Below are 18,960 nucleotides of genomic sequence, written 5' to 3'. Positions count from 1 at the left end.
ATGACCACTTTTGATGTAAAAATCATACTAACGTTATAAGTGCACCCCAGGAAACAAAAAATAATTCATGTTAGCTAATGCATTAACTAAAGTTAACAAATGAGACCTTATTGTAAAGTGTTATTTGGAGAAACATCCCTTCCTTTCCACTAACATTTGCAAATCCCTTCAATCCTGTAGGTTTTGATCATGTTTTGTGCAACTGCTGCATGCTTCTGACGCAGTTTGAGGAACATGATCAGCAGAAGTTGTGTGTTTGTTTGCTATCCTCTGGTGGACCCATTTATATGCAAGAACCTTATGTCTGATTTGCTCTTCGGCTTGCTTCATTTAGCTAATAGAAGAAGTGCATGATGAACTTCAGGAGAAAGTGGAGCTCACAGTTGTTGACTTTGCCAGCAGTGAATGGCTTCTTCAGTTTTGATTTCTTTTGCACCATCTCTGTTGCACTTCCCCTGCTCTGAAGCCCGAAGTTTCTCGTTTTCTCACTGCTCTCCTCTCATCTTCTTTCTCTTGCCGTCTCTAGAGTGAAATCCTTTCCCATCACCTACAGAGGAATCTCATGTACTTGGACAGCCAGGTGAGGGCCTTTCCTGTTTCTCACTTCCTGTTTCTCTCACTCATTGTCTTATTTCTCCGGCTACTGTACTTTTATTACAGCACAGATCAAACCCAAGCGTTCTCTCTGTTCTCCGGCTCACAGTTACATTCGGGACTCAGTGCATCTGCTACAGTTCTTTGTTCTGTGGAAGTTCAGCGTCTGTTGAATGCAGATGGTGTCCCTTAAAATAGCAGAGTCATTTCATTCTTTTTGATAATAGTTTATAAACAAAATATGGTTCATTTGTATAGTATATTTTTGCCTAATCTCAGTGGAAGACTATTGTGTATGTATTGTATTGTTGATATAACTAATAGATCACAGCAGTGTGATTTTAAAGCCCTTGGTTCAGGAAGTACATTTAATATTCTTTTCTTTACAGGCATAAGCTATATATATATATATATATATATATATATATATGAGGGTGTGATGAGATCGATGATGAGAAATGTGACGAGATTTCTTGTCGAGGTGAAAAGCTATCTAGCAATCTTGCCACCGCTACGTTTTACATTACGCCTCTACTGTCGTTTTGGTTTTTATAGAAATAAAAACCATTTAATTCAGTTGGATAACGGTCGCTTTAATCCCATCCATCTCATCCAACAACACGAGCTGCAGAGTCGTACGTAGTGCAGCAGGAATCAGAGTTCACTAATCATGTGACGCGGAGGATTCGTTGCACAACAGAGCCTAAAAGCGTCTGATAAATGTCTTATCTTGCCGAGTGCGTGATCAGCACCGCTCCCTATTCGCAGAATACGCGCAACCGCGAAAGCGAAAGTAAAACGCGAGTGCGCATTTAAAACGCAATACCCACAATATTACAATACCCAACATTTTGAAAGCGGCTTCCTGATACATGCAAATATCTCCTAATATGAAAGCTGTCTTAGGCTGGGCTGTGTAGTTGTAACCATCTCTTCCGTATCATGCTTGAAGAAAAATTTGGTCTCTATTTGCACTTTGAATGCAGACTATTTTCATGTATTTCGTCAGGATTTCTTAAATATACTGTGTAAAAATCTCGCCTTGTTCTCGTAAACTCAATCTCGTGTCTCGTCTGATCTCATGAGATAACTGTCTCGTCACACCCAATATATATATATATATATATATATATATATATATATATATATATTTAACTGTAGTTTCATCTATTCATAAGAATAACTTTTCAGACCTCAACAGTTGGTGTGAAAAGTTATTCTTATGTATAGATGAGACTACAGAAATATTTTATTTTACGTATTATCAAGCACATCCCAGTGAACACTATGTCTGATAAAACATATCTGATGTTTTAAGTTGAGGAAGGATTCTGCTTTTGTCTCCCATGATTTATGTTTTTGAAAAGGTCAACATTATCCAGCAAGGGTTCTTCTCTTTCTTTGACAACCATTTATTGTCTTTTAATGTTGTATTGCATTACTAAAATGCACACAGTCATTATTCTGGAACAGTGAACAAGAAAAAAGCATGAGTAAGGCAGACCTGTGATATTTGTCAGGGTCAGAAGCTGTTAAAACACACAGCGTGTGTCTTGCAGTGCTTTGATAACGGCTGTTACTCCTCCTCCTCACGTACTAGATGAAGGAGAATGAGCCAATAATCTTCATGATTCACACTATGATTGAGAACTCGGCGCCAAGGCCGCAACTGTACCAGCAAGTAAGGTCTTGGAACACATGGTTATGCTCCTCCCCTTACGTGTCATGGGCCCCGCCTCTTTGTTGAAGCTCCACCCCCTCACTGCCCCATCCTGTGTCGGTTGCGTTCCAGCACATCCCATTGGTTTTTGTTGTTGTTGTTGTTGTTGTTTTCAGTCAAACTGGTATTGGCATGGCTTGAACGTTTCGTACACCGCATAGCCGTGCGAATCACAGCCACCTGATCAGCTGCTCGTGCTAATGTCGCGTTCATTAGCAATGGCTTCATCCATCACGCCGGCTTTCATGTATTAGCACAATCTCGAGTGTGTGGAGACCAGTGTGGTTTACAAAGAGTTTATTTGTGTTTGGACTCCAAAGGTCCTCGTATCAACGCATCACATACTATTTTGACCCCATTGTGCAGATAATGTCACGTAAACAAGGTTTTACGAGGTTTAAAGGGCCGTTCACATCAAGGATGATAACTGTAACTGTAACGTTTTAATAATCATTGTAATTCTGTGAGATTAGGAAAGTCCACACATTATAGTTATAACAATAATGATACAGAGGAACAATATCGTTGGAATTACTTTCAGAACGACAAAAAAACATTAAGATCCGATTAAAATCCACACAATTTTAAAGCGCTCAAGCTTTTAAAGTGGCAGAACACATTATCATTCTTGGTGTGAACAGGCCTGAAGTAGCAAGAAAGCAGGAAGTGGATAGAGCAAACCATAAAAATAACAACTCTTGCCATCTTGTTTTATTAGCAACCTAATGATGTCAATCAGATTGCTTGCTAATTATTGGCGTTGCTTCGTAAAGTCAGCATACAGGGTCAGAGTTGAAATTGCTTGACGTTTAAAGACTTTTCTGGCCGTAAATATTTCTTACCAGCCAGTAGAACTGTATTTTGCAATAGTTTTATTAAAACTATATATTTTGTCCTTATGACAGTGAGATTATTAAGCTTTTTATTTTTTTATAGTTTGACTCGTAACATCATATATGAGATTTAATGAGATATACATTATATTTTATGAGATCTTACATCTGAGATTTTGTACATAAAAATATTTGAGATATATTCATATTTTGTACATTATACATTCGTTTTAGTAGCTTAATGTGAGGAATATTCCACAAATATGTCAACAACTTCCCGAGTAAAAATTATTAGAGGACTTGCAATTTGCGAAAGACTGTTATTCTCACTGTTTGACATGTATTTGTTGCAGTTCCTTATGTAAGTTACATGATTTATATGCTGGATGTTAATTTTGTCTGCATCTTGAGTCTCATTTATCTTTGTAAGTCGACTTAAATGGATAGTTCACCCAAAAATGAAAATTCTCTCATCATTTACTCACCCTAATATCACCCCCATGTATACAGTTTGACTTTCTTTCTTCAGATAAACCCAAACGAAGATTTTTAGGAAAATAATTAATCTCTCTGAGGGCCTGTTTACACCTGGTCACTTCATGTGTTTTCGGAGTTCACATGAACTGTACCCCAGACTACCCTTTTTACACAGACTCGGGTGCACCCGAGTTCGGGAAACAGCGTTCACATCATTCAAACGAACCAAACTCTGACATCAATCGAACCAGTTCGTTGTCTTGGCTCTTTTGGTCTGGACCAAAAAAGAAAATGATACATTTAGTCCTGGTTCACTTAGCATTCACACTGTCATTTTTAACACCGAAACTAAATATACGAAACAAAACAAAACAAAAAATTTTTTTTTTTACGGTATGCTTAAGCGTTCTGTCCTTTTTAGGGTCACATCTTGTGACATAATGTCCTGTTTGTGATTCGTTTACATGACTTTGGTCCGCGTTGCGTTCATATTTCAGTCGAACCACACTAGAATTCGTTTGAAAGTGGACCGAGACCCATCTTTTCATGGGTCTCTGTCCACATTTGGTGCGCACCGGGGTTCGGATGGCAGTGTTCACGCTTATTCAAATGAACCGCACTAACAGAGCAATCTCATCAGGGTCCGTTTTAATCGAACCAAACCTGCCAAGTGTGAACACACCCTGAAAGCACCCTAAAAAGTGAATTGACAACATCGTGGCCATACATTGGTGACATGAGGGTGAGTAAGTCATGGGAGACTTATCATTTTTGGGTGAACCATCCCTTTATGTTCAGATTTTTCTTCGTTCTTCAAATCTCCGACAGCAGCTTCCTCTCTCACAGTGGTGTGAAATCTCAGAAATCCTTTAAAGTCCTAGTCGGAGCGTCTGGAGACTCAAGCTGAGATTCCCCTGCGTCTTCACCCAGCGGAGGTGTCAGGAGTTCCTCTCTCTCTCGGTTCCCGTATCCCTGCTGGCCTGTAGTGGGACGTGTGCGGGCTTTCGGATTTAGTCTCAGCTTTTTCTAGTTTTCATTAGTCACACTAACTCAAGCGCTGACAGACCTGACAGAGGGGGACGGTAATTACCGCGGCGCACGGCTGACCCGCGAGCGCTGCGGCCTGTAGGGAACAGCTACTGCGGCAGACCTCCTGAAACCTCCATCGCCCTCCAAACACACAATCCATTTATATTTAACAGAGAACATGCCTCTTGCTGTACTCCTAGCGAGTTTTCTTTTAAATTGGCGCCCAAACTCTTTGTTTGTGTGTGCGTGTATGTCCCCGTGTCCCGTAGCAGATGTTGTGGACGTGTACGACATGAGCGCTCTTAACAGTTTTGTGATTCTTTCAGCTTTTAGCACACCAGATGGTGTTGAAACAGCGTTATTTCCGTGATGAGATGATTCATATCTGCATAAACTCATCCGGCTGCAGACAAGTGTGAATGAGTGTATGCAAAAAATGATTTTCCTGCTCACTGTTTTTGTCATGTTTTCTAGTACAAACATTCTTAAATCAAGATCATTTTACTTACGAAGCAATAATGTAAGATATTAAGTCTTGTTTTAAATGAGTTTAAGAATAAAAGAAGAAAAATATCTGCCATTAAGGTAAGAAAATTAAAAAAATACAAATTTTCTGACCCAGTTGGCAGATTTTTAAGCATAAATCCAATTCATTTTGATCCATTTTTTAGAAAACAAGACTTATAGACTGATATAATTTTGCTTCTCAAGTTTACATATTTTGATTTAAGAATGTTTAGGACAACAAGACAAAAACACTGAGGAAGCAAATCATTTTTTCCATACGTCTGTGTTTGTATACAATAGAAAACTTCCATCAAACTTTCCCATTTGCTTCCTCTGAACTGTTTGGATGGAGTTTGCATGTTTATTGTGGATTGTTTGGTTGTCAGTCCCAGTGCTTTTGTATACAGTGTGACTGTATATAAAGATCCCTGCTGCCAAACTGACTTCACATCTTTATATTGTACTGGCTGCAATTGTTACAGGATTTACTGAAGTTAACTACATACAAAATTAACTTTTTTTTTTTTTTGCTACAGTATGTCTTCAGTTATTGTTTACCTTTTTTGACAGTATATTGAGGAGTAAGTTGCATGTAGAGCAGTTGTAAATCAGCTATATACAGGCTCATGTCGCTTACTCCATTGCTTCATGCGCAAAAAGCAGTCTCGAAGCAGTCTAGAGTAGTGTATAACACTTTCTAGGATAATATTATATAATGCATATCATATCTTACATCATTTCCTCTCATTTCAGCAGATGAGTCCTGAAGAGTACAGAGAAAACACCTACTTGTACAAACCGGAGGAGCTGGACATTGATGTAAGTATATCGCTATAATGATCTCTTACTGTACACTGATTGTTTTTATGATTGTACAATTACGTCAACAATTATTATTTATGTTTGTGCTTCTGTTACACATTTAAAATTATATAGTACACAAAAAAAATTTACAGTGTTTTATACTCCTTATGTAGGACTAGAGGTGAAACTCCTCAAAATGGAGGTTGCTGAAACATTACCCATTATTCCGTCATAATTTTTTTTTTTTTTTGTTTGTTTTTTTTTTTTTTAATTCGTCGGTTTTAATTATTGGTTTTGTTTCGATGTTTCATATGTATACAATATGTTTTTATTTTATTTTTGTTTGAGACTGTTTTATTTTATTTATTTGTTTTTCCAAATTTTTTGTATAATTATTATACATGCCGTTTTTATGACCTTGCATTTATTTTATTTATTTATAAATTTTTGTATAATTATTATACATGGCGTTTTTATGACCTTGCATTTATTTGAGACTTTGATTTGATTTGTTTTGCTTGGTTTGGTTTTGTTTATTTTATTTGATACTGTATTGTTTTATTCATTTTTTTTTTTTTTTTTTAATTTGTGTAATTATTATGTATGATGTTTTTATGACCTCACATTTATTTGAGACTGCATTATTTTATTTTATTTTATTTTGTAAAATTATTACATATTTTATGACCTCACATTTACTTGAGAGAACATATTGATATGCATTTGCCTAAAAATAACCCACTTGAATAGATTTGACCCTGACTTTACCGTTGCAGGCGAAGTTAAGTCGACTTTGTGAGCAGGATAAAGTCGTGAGAACCCAAGAAGAAAAACTGCAGCAACTCCACAGAGAAAAGGTACCGAACATCTCCTTTCTCAACCTATAACAGTCTTACAGTAGTCTTATTCCTGCATGTGTGCGTTTGCAGCACACGCTGGAGACGGCGTTACTGTCAGCCAGTCAGGAGATCGAGATGAACTCTGAAAATCCAGCGGCGGTCCAGAGCGTCGTCCAGCAGAGAGACGTTCTCCAGAGCGGCCTGCTCAGCACCTGCAGAGAGCTGTCGCGTGTCAACACCGTACGTCTCGCGCTCCGTTCGCTTTGATTGATGTAATACTACACGCTCTCAATCACTCACCCATCATGCTGTGCTGCTCACAGGAACTGGAGCGGAGCTGGAGAGAGTATGATCGACTGGAGGCAGACGTCACACTGGCTAAAACGAACCTGCTGGAGCAGCTCGAGGCCCTCGGGAGCCCACAGGTGACATGTTTGGGATAGAATACTAGCATACTATATATGTTGCACATAAATTATGTGTGCATATTCCAAGATAATTCCATTGCATTGAGCTGAGGTGCTCATAAAGAGTTTGTCTGTGTCCAGACGGAGCCGCCCAGCCAAAAACACGTTCAGATCCAGAAGGAGTTATGGAGAATTCAGGATGTGATGGAGGCTCTGAGCAAGAACAAACCCAAGAGAAACGCAGAACCCAGTGAGAGAGCATGCAACACACACACACACACACAAACACAGAACAACTCGCTGATAATGAACAACACGTCAATAACAGTCATGAGCAACAGTAATGATTTTTTCTGCTGGCTCCTTCAGGCCAATTGTTCATGATTTTAAAATGTCATGTATTTTTTTTAAGATTTATTTTAAAATTATTTTTAAAAATATAATTTATTATACTTTTTGTGTGAATTTTTTATTTTATTTATTTCTTAATTTTTTACTTTGCATTAATTGGCAATAATAACAGGATATTTAACAGTTATTATCAGTGTTAGTTTAGTATTACTTATAATAGTATTACTATTATACTAATATTTTAAATTATCTTTTATTTATACATTTTCAGTTGTATATTTTCATTTCATTTTATGTTTGTTATTGCTAATAATGTTTTTGTCATTTTTATTAGTTTTTAAAAAAATATATTTTTATAAAGCATTATTTTTTTTTTCCATTTTAGTTTTAGTAATTTTAGTACTGTTTTATTATATTTATTTTTTTCCAGTTTTTTGTATATGACGTTTTTATGACCTCACATTTATTTTAACCTGCTTTAACTCATTTTATTTCGGTTAGTTTCCAAGGCTGCATTTGTAATTCTGCAATCCTGCAAATCTAAACTTAAAAAATTTTCATCTAATATTTATATATTATTTTATTTTAGCTTTATTTCAGTTAATAATAACAACACTACTTATTATATAAGAAACAGCTTGAATTCATAAATATTTGACCTTCTTCTTCATTTGTAGGTTTTCCTGGTGCAAACCCGCTGTCAAACCTGCATAAAAGTGAAGTAAGTCATTATTTTTTTAATCATTGTGTAAGCGAGCGCACAGACACACACAGATCCTCAGGACGAGTGTGTTCACCTGTGTTGTGGATCCACTCAGTCTCTTGTGCTGCTTTGGGTTGGTTGTTGCCCCTGGCAACAGTGTCCTTCACTTTCCCATTCTGTGCGATGTGTAGGAGTCAGACTCCGTGCCTCCGCGTCCTCCTCTCCCGTACTCATATGAGGGGGGAGACCGGCCACCGTTGCCTCCGCTGCCCTCCCCCGGCTCTGGCCCGCCTCACGCGCCCCGTACCACCCCTCACCGGCCCGAGGACCGCAAGGCCGCCCAGCGCAACGGTGCCCACAGCGTAAGACGCAGCTGTGAACCCCTTGCCCACTCCATCCCCATCATCCATCTTCATTTAACCCCAGAATTAGTTTTGTTTTGATTTCAGATTGTGTTTTTGTTAGTTACAGAACAGTATATCAGCCAGGCTGTTTCAAATATGCATTAGCTGATAAGCGCATCCTCTCTGTGTGTGGATAATCAACCGTTTCTGCCTGATTTTTCACTATTCGTATGTTATTAAATTTTACTGACCGCCAATGCATTATTTAAAGGAATAGCTCACCCGAAAATGAAGATGATCCCATCATTTACTCACCTTCAAGCTATCCTAGGTGTATATGACTTTTTTATTTCAGCCAAACACAGTCAGAGTTATATTAAAATACATCCTGAGTCTTCCAAGCTTTATAATGGGAGTGAATTATACCTGAGATTTTGAAGCCCAAAAAGTGCATCCATCCATCCATCATTAAAGTAATCCATACGACTTCATTGGATTAAAGGGGTGCTTGATTATGATTTCACTTTTTGAACATAAATGTTAAATGCAAAAGGACTTACAGAAATCGCTGTTTAAGGACTACAACAAACGGCTGGTAGGGACTACAACGAGCTTCTTCCCGGGTTGGTGACATCACAAACCCCAAAATTTACATAAACCCCGCCCCCAGGAACATGCAGCAAAGGGGGTGAGGCCATGTTGGGCTGTTTTAGAGAAGAGGAAGAGTTGTTGTAGTAGAGTGTTGTTGTCATGCTGTCATTTTACGCCGGACTGCTTCACAAACGAGGGTCAATTCAACGCTGGATTTGCACAAAAGATTAACATGACGGCACATGCTAGTCAGTGAGTTGAATCAACTCCACAGCAACTACATAAATTTATCCACTAACCATTCAGAAACGTCCAGTTTCATTCTAAAAGTTGTAACTTCTTCCTGAGTCTCTCCATCAGTGTCCGACTCCGGTTTGAACAATGTAAGGCTGAACACCGTTACTGACAATCCTCATTTTGGCTGCGTGAGATTCTCCAGCTTTGTTGTTGTTGAGCGACCGAAGCGTGAGCTGTTAAAGCTCCGCCCTCTTCTGGAAAGGGGGCCGGGAGCAGCAGCTCTTTCACATTTAAAGAGACACACACAAAAACAGCGTGTTTTTGCTCACACCCAAATAAGGGCAAATTTGACAAGCTATAATAAATGATCTGTGGGGTATTTTGAGCTGAAACTTCACATTCTGCGGACATCAGAGACTTATATTACATCTTGTGAAAGGGGCATTATAGGTCCCCTAAAAAATAAAGGCCTTCTGAAGTGACGCAATGGGTTTTTGTAAGAAAAATATCTGTATTTATAACTTTATAAACTATAATCACTGGTTTCTGTCAACGGCCGTACACAAGATCACAAGAGAGTTACGTGGTTTTCGTGAGAGGCGTCTACTAGTTTATAAATAGCTAGTATAGTTTATAAAGTTTTAAAAATGGATATTGTTCTTACAAAACCGCATCGTTTCTCTTCAGAAGGCCTTTGTTAACCCCCTGGAGTCATATGGATTACTTTAATGATGGATGGATGCACTTTTTGGAGCTTCAGAAACTTGCCCCCCATTTACTCCCATTATAAAGCTTGGAAGAGCCAGGATATTATTTAAAATAACTCTGATTGTGTTTGGCTGAAAGAAGAAAGTCATATACACCTAGGATGGCTTGAGGGTGAGTAAATTTTAGGATAATTTTCATTTTTGTGAAATTTAAACTATTCCTTTAACATCGAGAAAAAAAAAAAAAAAGTAAGTGCATTAAAAATAAACCCAGCATCCATACATTACTCAGTGTCATTCAAAATAAATAATAATAATAATAATACTAAATAGCCATGCTCAACTGCGTGGCTTTTTATTTTGTTGCAAAATGTAACTATATTATCATCCAGCTCTTTATATGAAGTTGTATATATAAGCATGCGCAGTATAGTAGTGTAAGGCAATATATACTATATAGCAAATCTCAAAAGCTTAATTGCTTTTATCGTTGCAAAATTGAACTATATTATTGTCCAGCTCTAATCTGCAATATGCAACTATAAGGCATCAAGATATTAAGATATTCTAAACATTAACGTCATGATTTTATGGAAAGCTGCTTTAAAACAATGTGTATTGTGAAAAGCACTATACAAATAAATTTAACTTGACTTTAGATTTTTTTGCTAATTTTTGTCATTTCTTTTAAAAATATTGTCTCATTAAATTGTGTTAGTTACATCATATCAGCAACCTGCTCTGTAGATATCAGCTTTTAAAGAAATATTTTACCCCCTCAAAAAATTCTGTCATTATTTACTCATCCTCATATCATTACAAGCTTGTATAATGTCATTTTTTGGGCGGAATATTCATTTCAACTGACATAGTTTTCATTTCATGTGCTTTTTGCTTTTGAACCCTCTTAATTATTATCAGACGTTCATTTGTGCATTTATCCATCTTAAACATCCTTGAGCACTTCCTGTCAAACATTCAGTATATCAGCAGCCTTGCGTAGGTTTGTACATCCTTTGTGAGGCTTAGTTAATATTTTCTATTCTCACTCCCATTTTAATATGTAATCCATGATCATAAACCTTCACAGAACCAGTACGTCTCATATGGTGTGTGTGTGTGTGTTGTAAATAATGTGTAAGCAGGTTAAATCTCTGCTCTCCAGGGCCCGGATTACAGACTGTATAAGAGTGAGCCGGAGCTTACCACGGTAGCCGAGGTTGACGAGAGCAATGGCGAAGACAAATCTGAGCAGACTGCAGAGAAAGAGCCGTCTGGCGTCACCAAAGGTGCCCTGACAAGCACCAACTCATACAGTCATAAAGCCCTTGCTGCTGTTCACTGATCTCTCTCTATCTCTCTCTGTCAGGTATAGTTTACCCTGTCGGAGTGGTCAGCCCGAGGACTAAATCACCCATGCCTGAATCTTCCACCATCGCCTCTTATGTAACCTTGAGGAAGAGCAAGAAACCTGACCCCAGAACAGTAAGTACACTGAACACAAGCATGTCCAAATAGAATGTAGAAATATGGGAGGCCAGGTCTGAGTAACAAAACCAGCCCAAAGGCCAGTCAAAAATAACCCAATGACCCTATCTGAATATCAAAACTCAAAATATGCCATTCACACACCTAAAATACATATTTACTGCAATGCGTTATACAGAATTTCAACTTGAAAATCACTATATAGTGGTTTCATAAAGGAGCTCAAAAGGCCTATCCATCATAAAACATCATCTAGCACAGTTTTATCATTTCAATACATGCATTTCATTTAAATACAATTTATGCAATATGTCAAACCTTTAACCCGGGAGAAACAAATTAACCCACGGCAGCAGTTTAAAAGTAGCCCAATTCTGCAGGAAAATCACATACCTGGCAACCCTGGCTAAGGCATTGCTAGGTGTACTGGGTGGTCACATGCTGGTTAGGTTTAGCACACATGAATAAACATTTCTTATAGTTTGCCATACAGGTGTCACATGACTTTTGCGTCCCTTAAAAATATATACATATACAGTACCATTTAAAAGTTTTAGATTGGTAAGATTATTAAATGTTTTTAAAAGAAGTCTCTTCTGCTCACCAAGGCTGCATTTATTTGATCTGAAATACAGCAAAAACAGTAATATTATGAAATATTATTACAATTTAAAAGAACTGTTTTCTATTTGAATATATAGTAAACTGTAATTTATTTCTGTGATCAAATCTGAATTTTCAGCATCATTACTGCAGTCTTCAGTGTCACATGATCCTTCAGAAATCATTCTAATATGATGATTTGCTGCTCAAGAAAAATGTATTAATATTATTAATGTTGAAAACAGTTTTTTTCAGGATTCCTTGATGAATAGAAAGTTCAAAAGAACAGCATTTATCTAAAATAGAAAGCTGTTGTAACATTATACACTACTGTTCAAAAGGGTTTTTTTTTTTTTTTTGGAAATAAATTAAAGAAATTAATACTTTTATTCAGCAAAGACGCATTAAATCAATCAAAATTGACAGGAAAGACATTTATAATGTTACAACAGCTTTGTATTTCAGATAAATGCTGTTCTTTTGAACTTTATATTCATCAGAGAATCCTGAAAAAAAAATTATACATCAATTTTTTATATATATATATATATATATATATATATATATATATGAAATTGGATATAATGTAATTTAATATAACTATAATATTTAATTTAATGTTTAATTTAATATATAATTTAATATTATACATTATTAAATCATTATTTTGTTTTGCGTGTTTAGTCCCACCCACAGGACCGTCCACGCAGCGCGGTGGAGCACATGACCAGTGCCATAGAGGTGGGCCGAACACGCATGAGTGTCGAGGAGCAAATGGAGCGAATCAGGCGGCACCAGCAGGGGGCGCTGCGTGAACGAAGAAGAGAGGACGGTTCGCTGTCACGCAGTCTCTCCTTCACTAAAGACAACCAGTACTACACCCTACAGGTACCAACATCTGCATTTCACAGCCATTTTGACTCGGTGGTGCTTTATAGGCTTGCATATCTGCAAAATTTGTTGAGGTACACTGGAGACACTGAAGATGACACTGAACACTTTGTGTCTGGTTAGTTCACTGTATCATCTGAGGTTCATAAATGCTCGGCCACGACCTGTGCTGCCTCACTTGAGTGAACCATCCAGCAGCACAGAACCACAGGACATGAATAACATATGACCATCCATGTCACATTCCCATCTTGCATCTGGTCCTGAGGGCTCTTGCTCTCATGAACCTGCTCCACCATTAGAAGTTAGTTGAACGGCACTGTAATTCAGAGTGATGAGTCACTGGATGAATTGTGCTCCTAATTATTCCCCACAGCAGTGCACTTTGCAGTTTTCCAGCTCGCTGCATCCCTGCCAGGCTTCAGAATGGACGTCTGTGAACATCTCCAGCAGTCTGTTTGATGCTTCTTCCTCTGTGTGTGCTGGTGGCTTTTAACAGTGAGCGCTTGTTCCCTCAGACGCGTAAGAAAAGCCCGGTGATCTCTCCAGATGAGCAGGACGAGCGCAGAGACGTGTCGCCTGAGGAACGGGAGCTGAAGGCAAAGTCCGCTGATGCGGAAGAGAACTGCAGGGAAACTGATGATATGGAATCTGGAAATGCCAACATAGAGAACAAGGTACATATGCATTAACAATAACCTGGAAGTATGAGAGGGAATCTTAAAGGTACACTATGAAACTTTTGATGCTCTAGCATAGTGTTGTCTAAAATAGCGATATTTTGATATGTATTGATAGTGAATTATCTGAAACGATTCCAATACTCCTTTTGTGCAGTATTGATACACCGATAGCAGCTGCATGATCTCACTCTCTCTTGAGAGTTGACACACACCCGCCTCCTCTCACTCACTTGTCTCATTCGCTCCCGTTGAATAGTGCTTGCATTGCACATCATTTTAGTCATTCGCGCAGGTTTCGCACTCACACCAAAAGCGCTCTCTTCACTGATCTATATTAGTGGCGCGCACATAAAGCAGATCGCGAGAAACAAATTGACTATTTTTTCCAGGCTTATTGCCCTTGCTTATTGCTTATTGCCTATCAAATCCATACAAAACTATGTAAAAATGCTGGTCTTGCTGAGTATTCATTTAAATACAGTCAGTTTTGGAAGGTAAATAGTTGAGAAAACACGTGTAACAGTATATTGGATCCGTGCTTAAGCTCTTAAAGTGACAGCAGCCTAATAAACCTGCTGCAAAAGACAGAGAAAATCTCTCGCTGCTCTTGACTGAATAACTTTTGTAACTTTAATTATAAGCATTAATCTGTATTTAATCTTTACAGTGAAAACTACATTATTACTTTTGATAACTTTCATTTCTGTAGTATTTCTTACCTGAATACTACTGTTTAAAAAATTAAAGCCATGTTTATTTCATTTTTCTCTTTATTCTGTTGTATTTATTTGTGCTATCATTTGCAATTTGTTAATTAGTGATTCAGGATAAGACAAAAATGATGTACTCGCTAATTATATAAATTCTGTAAATTTTGAACAAAAAGAAAAGTTATATAGTGTATTTTTAAATTAAATACTAGTTTGTTTTTTATTTATTTTGTGTGCGTGTATTTAAATATATTTTATTTTGTGTGTGTGTGTGTGTGTGTATATGTGTGTGTGTATATATATATATATATATATATATATATATATATATATATATATATATATATATATATATATATATATATACACACACACACTCACACACACACACACACACACATATATATATATATATATATATATATATATATATATATATATATAATGTGCAGGCGTATATAAATTATTATATATTAATTTAAATTATTATTTGAAAATGTCATTTGAATTCATTGTTCACTATAAATGTGTATGACAAACAATGCATTCATGAATTCATATTATTTAATATTCATATTATATATGCTATTATATTCATATATATATATATATATATATATATATATATATATATATATATATATAATACACACAAGCTAGTAATATTAATTTATGTGTTATTTTATAGTGGTGGTATCAAAATTGGGATCAAGAATTGGTCAATATTATTGGTGTTGGTATTGCTTCTACACATGAAATTATAGTTATTTCTAATATGTTTATTTTAAATAATTATATGATGCCTTTAAATATTTAAATATCCCTTGCTAGGTGTTTAGGGAGCAGTGCACACTCTCTAGGGTCCCTGTGAATGGTGCTTCGGTCCAGTATGAGAGTTTATTTCATGGGTTTGTGTCTCTGCACAGGAGAAACCGGCTGTATCCCGATCAGCCTCCATGAAAGAGTCTCTTCTGAAGAGCGTGAGTCCTAAACCGACGCTGAAGGAGGACGTGTCGGAGCCTAAGCGTCTGAGTCCGCTGGAGTACCGCAGGAGTCTGGCCACGCAGAACAGGTGCGACTCACTTCACACAGCTCTGGACATACGCAGCACTTCATAACAGCAGTGCTCACCGCTCTCCGCTCTTGTGTCAGCTTGCAGACGGCGGTCATGGTACGCGTGGGCACAGAGGAAGACGACGAGGAGGATGAGGAGGATGAGAAGCCTTCCAGTCAAGAGCAGGACGTGTCTTATGAGCTGACCAATAGCAAACATGGCACACTGATGTCAGGTGGGCAGTGAAGATGAGCTCTCGTACTGAAGTGCATCTTTAGTTCTGATTCACTCTATTAAACTGTAATCAAACGGTCTGGATTGAAAGGAAAGTGTTTAAAGACCTTCTTCCCCCTCAAACCTTCCCTATAGTCCTCTGTGCACCAGCTGCTGCCACTAACAGTGTTGTGTATCTGTGTGTTCTAGAAGTGAATTATATATTACTTTTTTATATATTATAAGTTATATATAAATTACATATTAATAGAAACAATAAAATATAAAAATAAAAACTTAAAAATATTATTAAAACTATAATAGTATCTCAATGATACTAAAGTAACACTAGTATATTTTTAAATAAATATCTAAATATAAATATGTATTCATTTATATATTTAAAAATTCATATATCTATAACATACATACATTTATTTATTTATATTAATTAATCAGAGTCCTCTGTCCACCTGAAGTCTGTGCACTACTACTAACACTAAACCTGTTGTGTTTTTATTTAATTTTATTTTAGTGAATCATATATTAATTTTTATATTAAATTATATACATTAACTCTATATTAATTTAAATATTGACATTTTAAATATAACCAAACACTAAAACTGTTGTGTATTTGAGTGTTTTATAACATTTTAGTGAATCAAAAAATATTAAGCATGACCAGTATGTATTTTTGATCCACTAAAAAGAACCGGTTCTGAACAGGAAGTGTTCATTTTGTGCCCTGCTCGAATGTGTCAGTGTGTGATTAACCGTCCGTCTGTCTGTCTCTGTCTGTTTGCATGCGCTGTGGGTTTTGCAGTGAACAGTCTGTCGACTCCGCCCCAATCTCCAAGCTCCTCCTCCTCTCCCCCGCCTCCGCCCTCCCCCCCACAGCTGACGGACGGATCTCACTTCATGTGTGTGTGAGAGGAGAGATGGACGAGTAAGAGACACACACACACAACAGCGGTCCGACTCACTCACAGAACGGACACTTGCGTCTGCCTTATACAGTCTTGTGTCAGTATATAATGACTCCAGCAGCTTATCTTTATGATATTGCTCATAAAATCAGTGTGAGCGTTTCATACCAGCTTACAGGAGATGTTTTCTGTGGGCTTTGGCTCAGTGCGCAGGGTTTCACTGCATCATAAATACAAGTGTGAGTGTGTGTGTAATAATCTGACTGTTCTCCGAGGAAAATGAAGGATCCTCTCAAATGAAGCAGTAATTAGCCTCCCAACTAGAGTTCATTAGCTTCAATGAGTCTCAGTGAGCACAAAGCTTCACTAATTAACAGTGCAATTAAGAGTCATTCAGACACCACTGCACATAATGACACCTTCATATATATATATATATATATATATATATAATACAATACACACACCTCACTTCACTTCAAATGGCCACTGTCTGTCACACAGATAGCTGGACGATCCTCTTTCACAGCTGTTTTTACCTTCAGAGATAGTTTACATAAATATGTCTCTTGCCAGTCATAAACAGACATATCAACTGGATTACTCCATAGAAGAATCATTTTTTTATTATTATTATTATCATTGTTATCATTGTGTAAATAAATATAACTGTTTAATTAACAAATCGTTCCCATGACTTACTAATACGTCAGCACCTTTTACTAATTCATTCCCTCGTTTTAAGTAAATCATGTGCATGATATAATAATTAATTCCCTTTTTTTAGTTAAATGAAAATGAGGGAACGGATTAGTACAAAGTGGCCACGATTTACTAAAACTAAGGAATGTATTATTATATCATGCGCACGATTTAGTGAAACAAGAGGATGATATATATCATGTGCAAGATTTAGTAAACAAGGGGACGAATTATATCATGCACACAATTTAGTAAGTGAGGGGACGAATTATATGCACACAATTTAGTAAACAAGGGGACGAATTATTATATCATGCACGCAATTTAGTAAACGAGGGGACGAATTATTATGTCACGCGCACGATTTAGTAAAACGAGTGAATGAATTATTATATCACGCGCATGATTTAGTAAAATGAGGGGACGAATTATTATATCATGCGCACAATTTAGTAAGCGAGGGGACGAATTATATCATGCGCACAATTTAGTAAACAAGGGGACGAATTATTATGTCACGGTCACGATTTAGTAAAACGAGGGGACGAATTATTATATCATGCGCACAATTTAGTAAACAAGGGGACGAATTATTATATCGCGCATGATTTAGTAAAACGAGTGAACAAATTATTATATCACGCGCCAGATTTAGTAAAAGGAGGGGACGAATTATTATATCACGCTCACGATTTAGTAAAACGAGTGAACGAATTATTATATCACGCGCACGATTTAATAAAATGAGGGGACGAATTATTATATCACGCGCATGATTTAGTAAAACGAGTGAACGAATTATTATATCACGCTCACGATTTAGTAAAACGAGTGAACGAATTATTATATCACGCGCACGATTTAATAAAATGAGGGGACGAATTATTATATCACGCGCATGATTTAGTAAAACGAGTGAACGAATTATTATATCACGCTCACGATTTAGTAAAACGAGTGAACGAATTATTATATCACGCGCATGATTTAATAAAATGAGGGGACGAATTATTATATCACGCGCATGATTTAGTAAAACGAGTGAACGAATTATTATATCACGCTCACGATTTAGTAAAACGAGTGAACGAATTATTATATCACGCGCATGATTTAGTAAAACGAGTGAACGAATTATTATATCACGCTCACGATTTAGTAAAACGAGTGAACGAATTATTATATCACGCTCACGATTTAGTAAAACGAGTGAACGAATTATTATATCACGCGCATGATTTAGTAAAACGAGTGAACGAATTATTATATCACGCTCACGATTTAGTAAAACGAGTGAACGAATTATTATATCACGCGCACGATTTAGTAAAACGAGTGAACGAATTATTATATCACGCGCATGATTTAGTAAAACGAGTGAACGAATTATTATATCACGCGCACGATGTAGTAAAACGAGTGAACGAATTATTATATCACGCGCATGATTTAGTAAAACGAGTGAACGAATTATTATATCACGCGCACGATTTAATAAAACGAGGGGACGAATTATTATATCACGCTCACGATTTAGTAAAACG

At 36.9% G+C, this 18,960-nt stretch overlaps 2 protein-coding genes across 38 annotated transcripts in view; one reads left to right on the top strand and one right to left on the bottom strand.

The window, feature by feature from the left end:
* The window catches only part of sypl1 (synaptophysin-like 1), a 454,480-nt gene that overhangs the window by 342,630 nt on the left and 92,890 nt on the right, over positions 1-18,960 (bottom strand). The gene's annotated exons all lie outside the window — the stretch shown is intronic.
* plekha5 (pleckstrin homology domain containing, family A member 5) overlaps positions 1-18,960 on the top strand; it is a 149,620-nt gene that overhangs the window by 129,430 nt on the left and 1,230 nt on the right. For 11 of the 37 annotated variants that reach the window (XM_051890655.1, XM_051890654.1, XM_051890657.1 and 8 more), the window contains 16 exons: positions 527-580; positions 2,195-2,275; positions 5,914-5,979; positions 6,741-6,821; positions 6,894-7,043; positions 7,127-7,228; positions 7,352-7,460; positions 8,239-8,282; positions 8,456-8,626; positions 11,309-11,432; positions 11,513-11,628; positions 12,919-13,122; positions 13,644-13,802; positions 15,445-15,590; positions 15,671-15,807; positions 16,612-16,734. In XM_051890655.1, coding sequence (XP_051746615.1) covers positions 527-580; positions 2,195-2,275; positions 5,914-5,979; positions 6,741-6,821; positions 6,894-7,043; positions 7,127-7,228; positions 7,352-7,460; positions 8,239-8,282; positions 8,456-8,626; positions 11,309-11,432; positions 11,513-11,628; positions 12,919-13,122; positions 13,644-13,802; positions 15,445-15,590; positions 15,671-15,807; positions 16,612-16,718 — 1,851 coding nt within the window. In that variant the 3' untranslated portion in view covers positions 16,719-16,734. Of the gene's footprint in view, positions 1-526; positions 581-2,194; positions 2,276-5,913; positions 5,980-6,740; positions 6,822-6,893; positions 7,044-7,126; positions 7,229-7,351; positions 7,461-8,238; positions 8,283-8,455; positions 8,627-11,308; positions 11,433-11,512; positions 11,629-12,918; positions 13,123-13,643; positions 13,803-15,444; positions 15,591-15,670; positions 15,808-16,611; positions 16,812-18,960 lie in introns of all 37 variants that reach the window. The other 26 variants (XM_051890684.1, XM_051890682.1, XM_051890692.1 and 23 more) reach the window with 13 other exon arrangements.

The sequence above is a fragment of the Ctenopharyngodon idella genome, chromosome 4, assembly GCF_019924925.1.
Source record: "Ctenopharyngodon idella isolate HZGC_01 chromosome 4, HZGC01, whole genome shotgun sequence".
Taxonomy (NCBI): Eukaryota; Metazoa; Chordata; class Actinopteri; order Cypriniformes; family Xenocyprididae; genus Ctenopharyngodon; species Ctenopharyngodon idella.
This window is presented reverse-complemented; position numbering and strand designations above follow the sequence as displayed.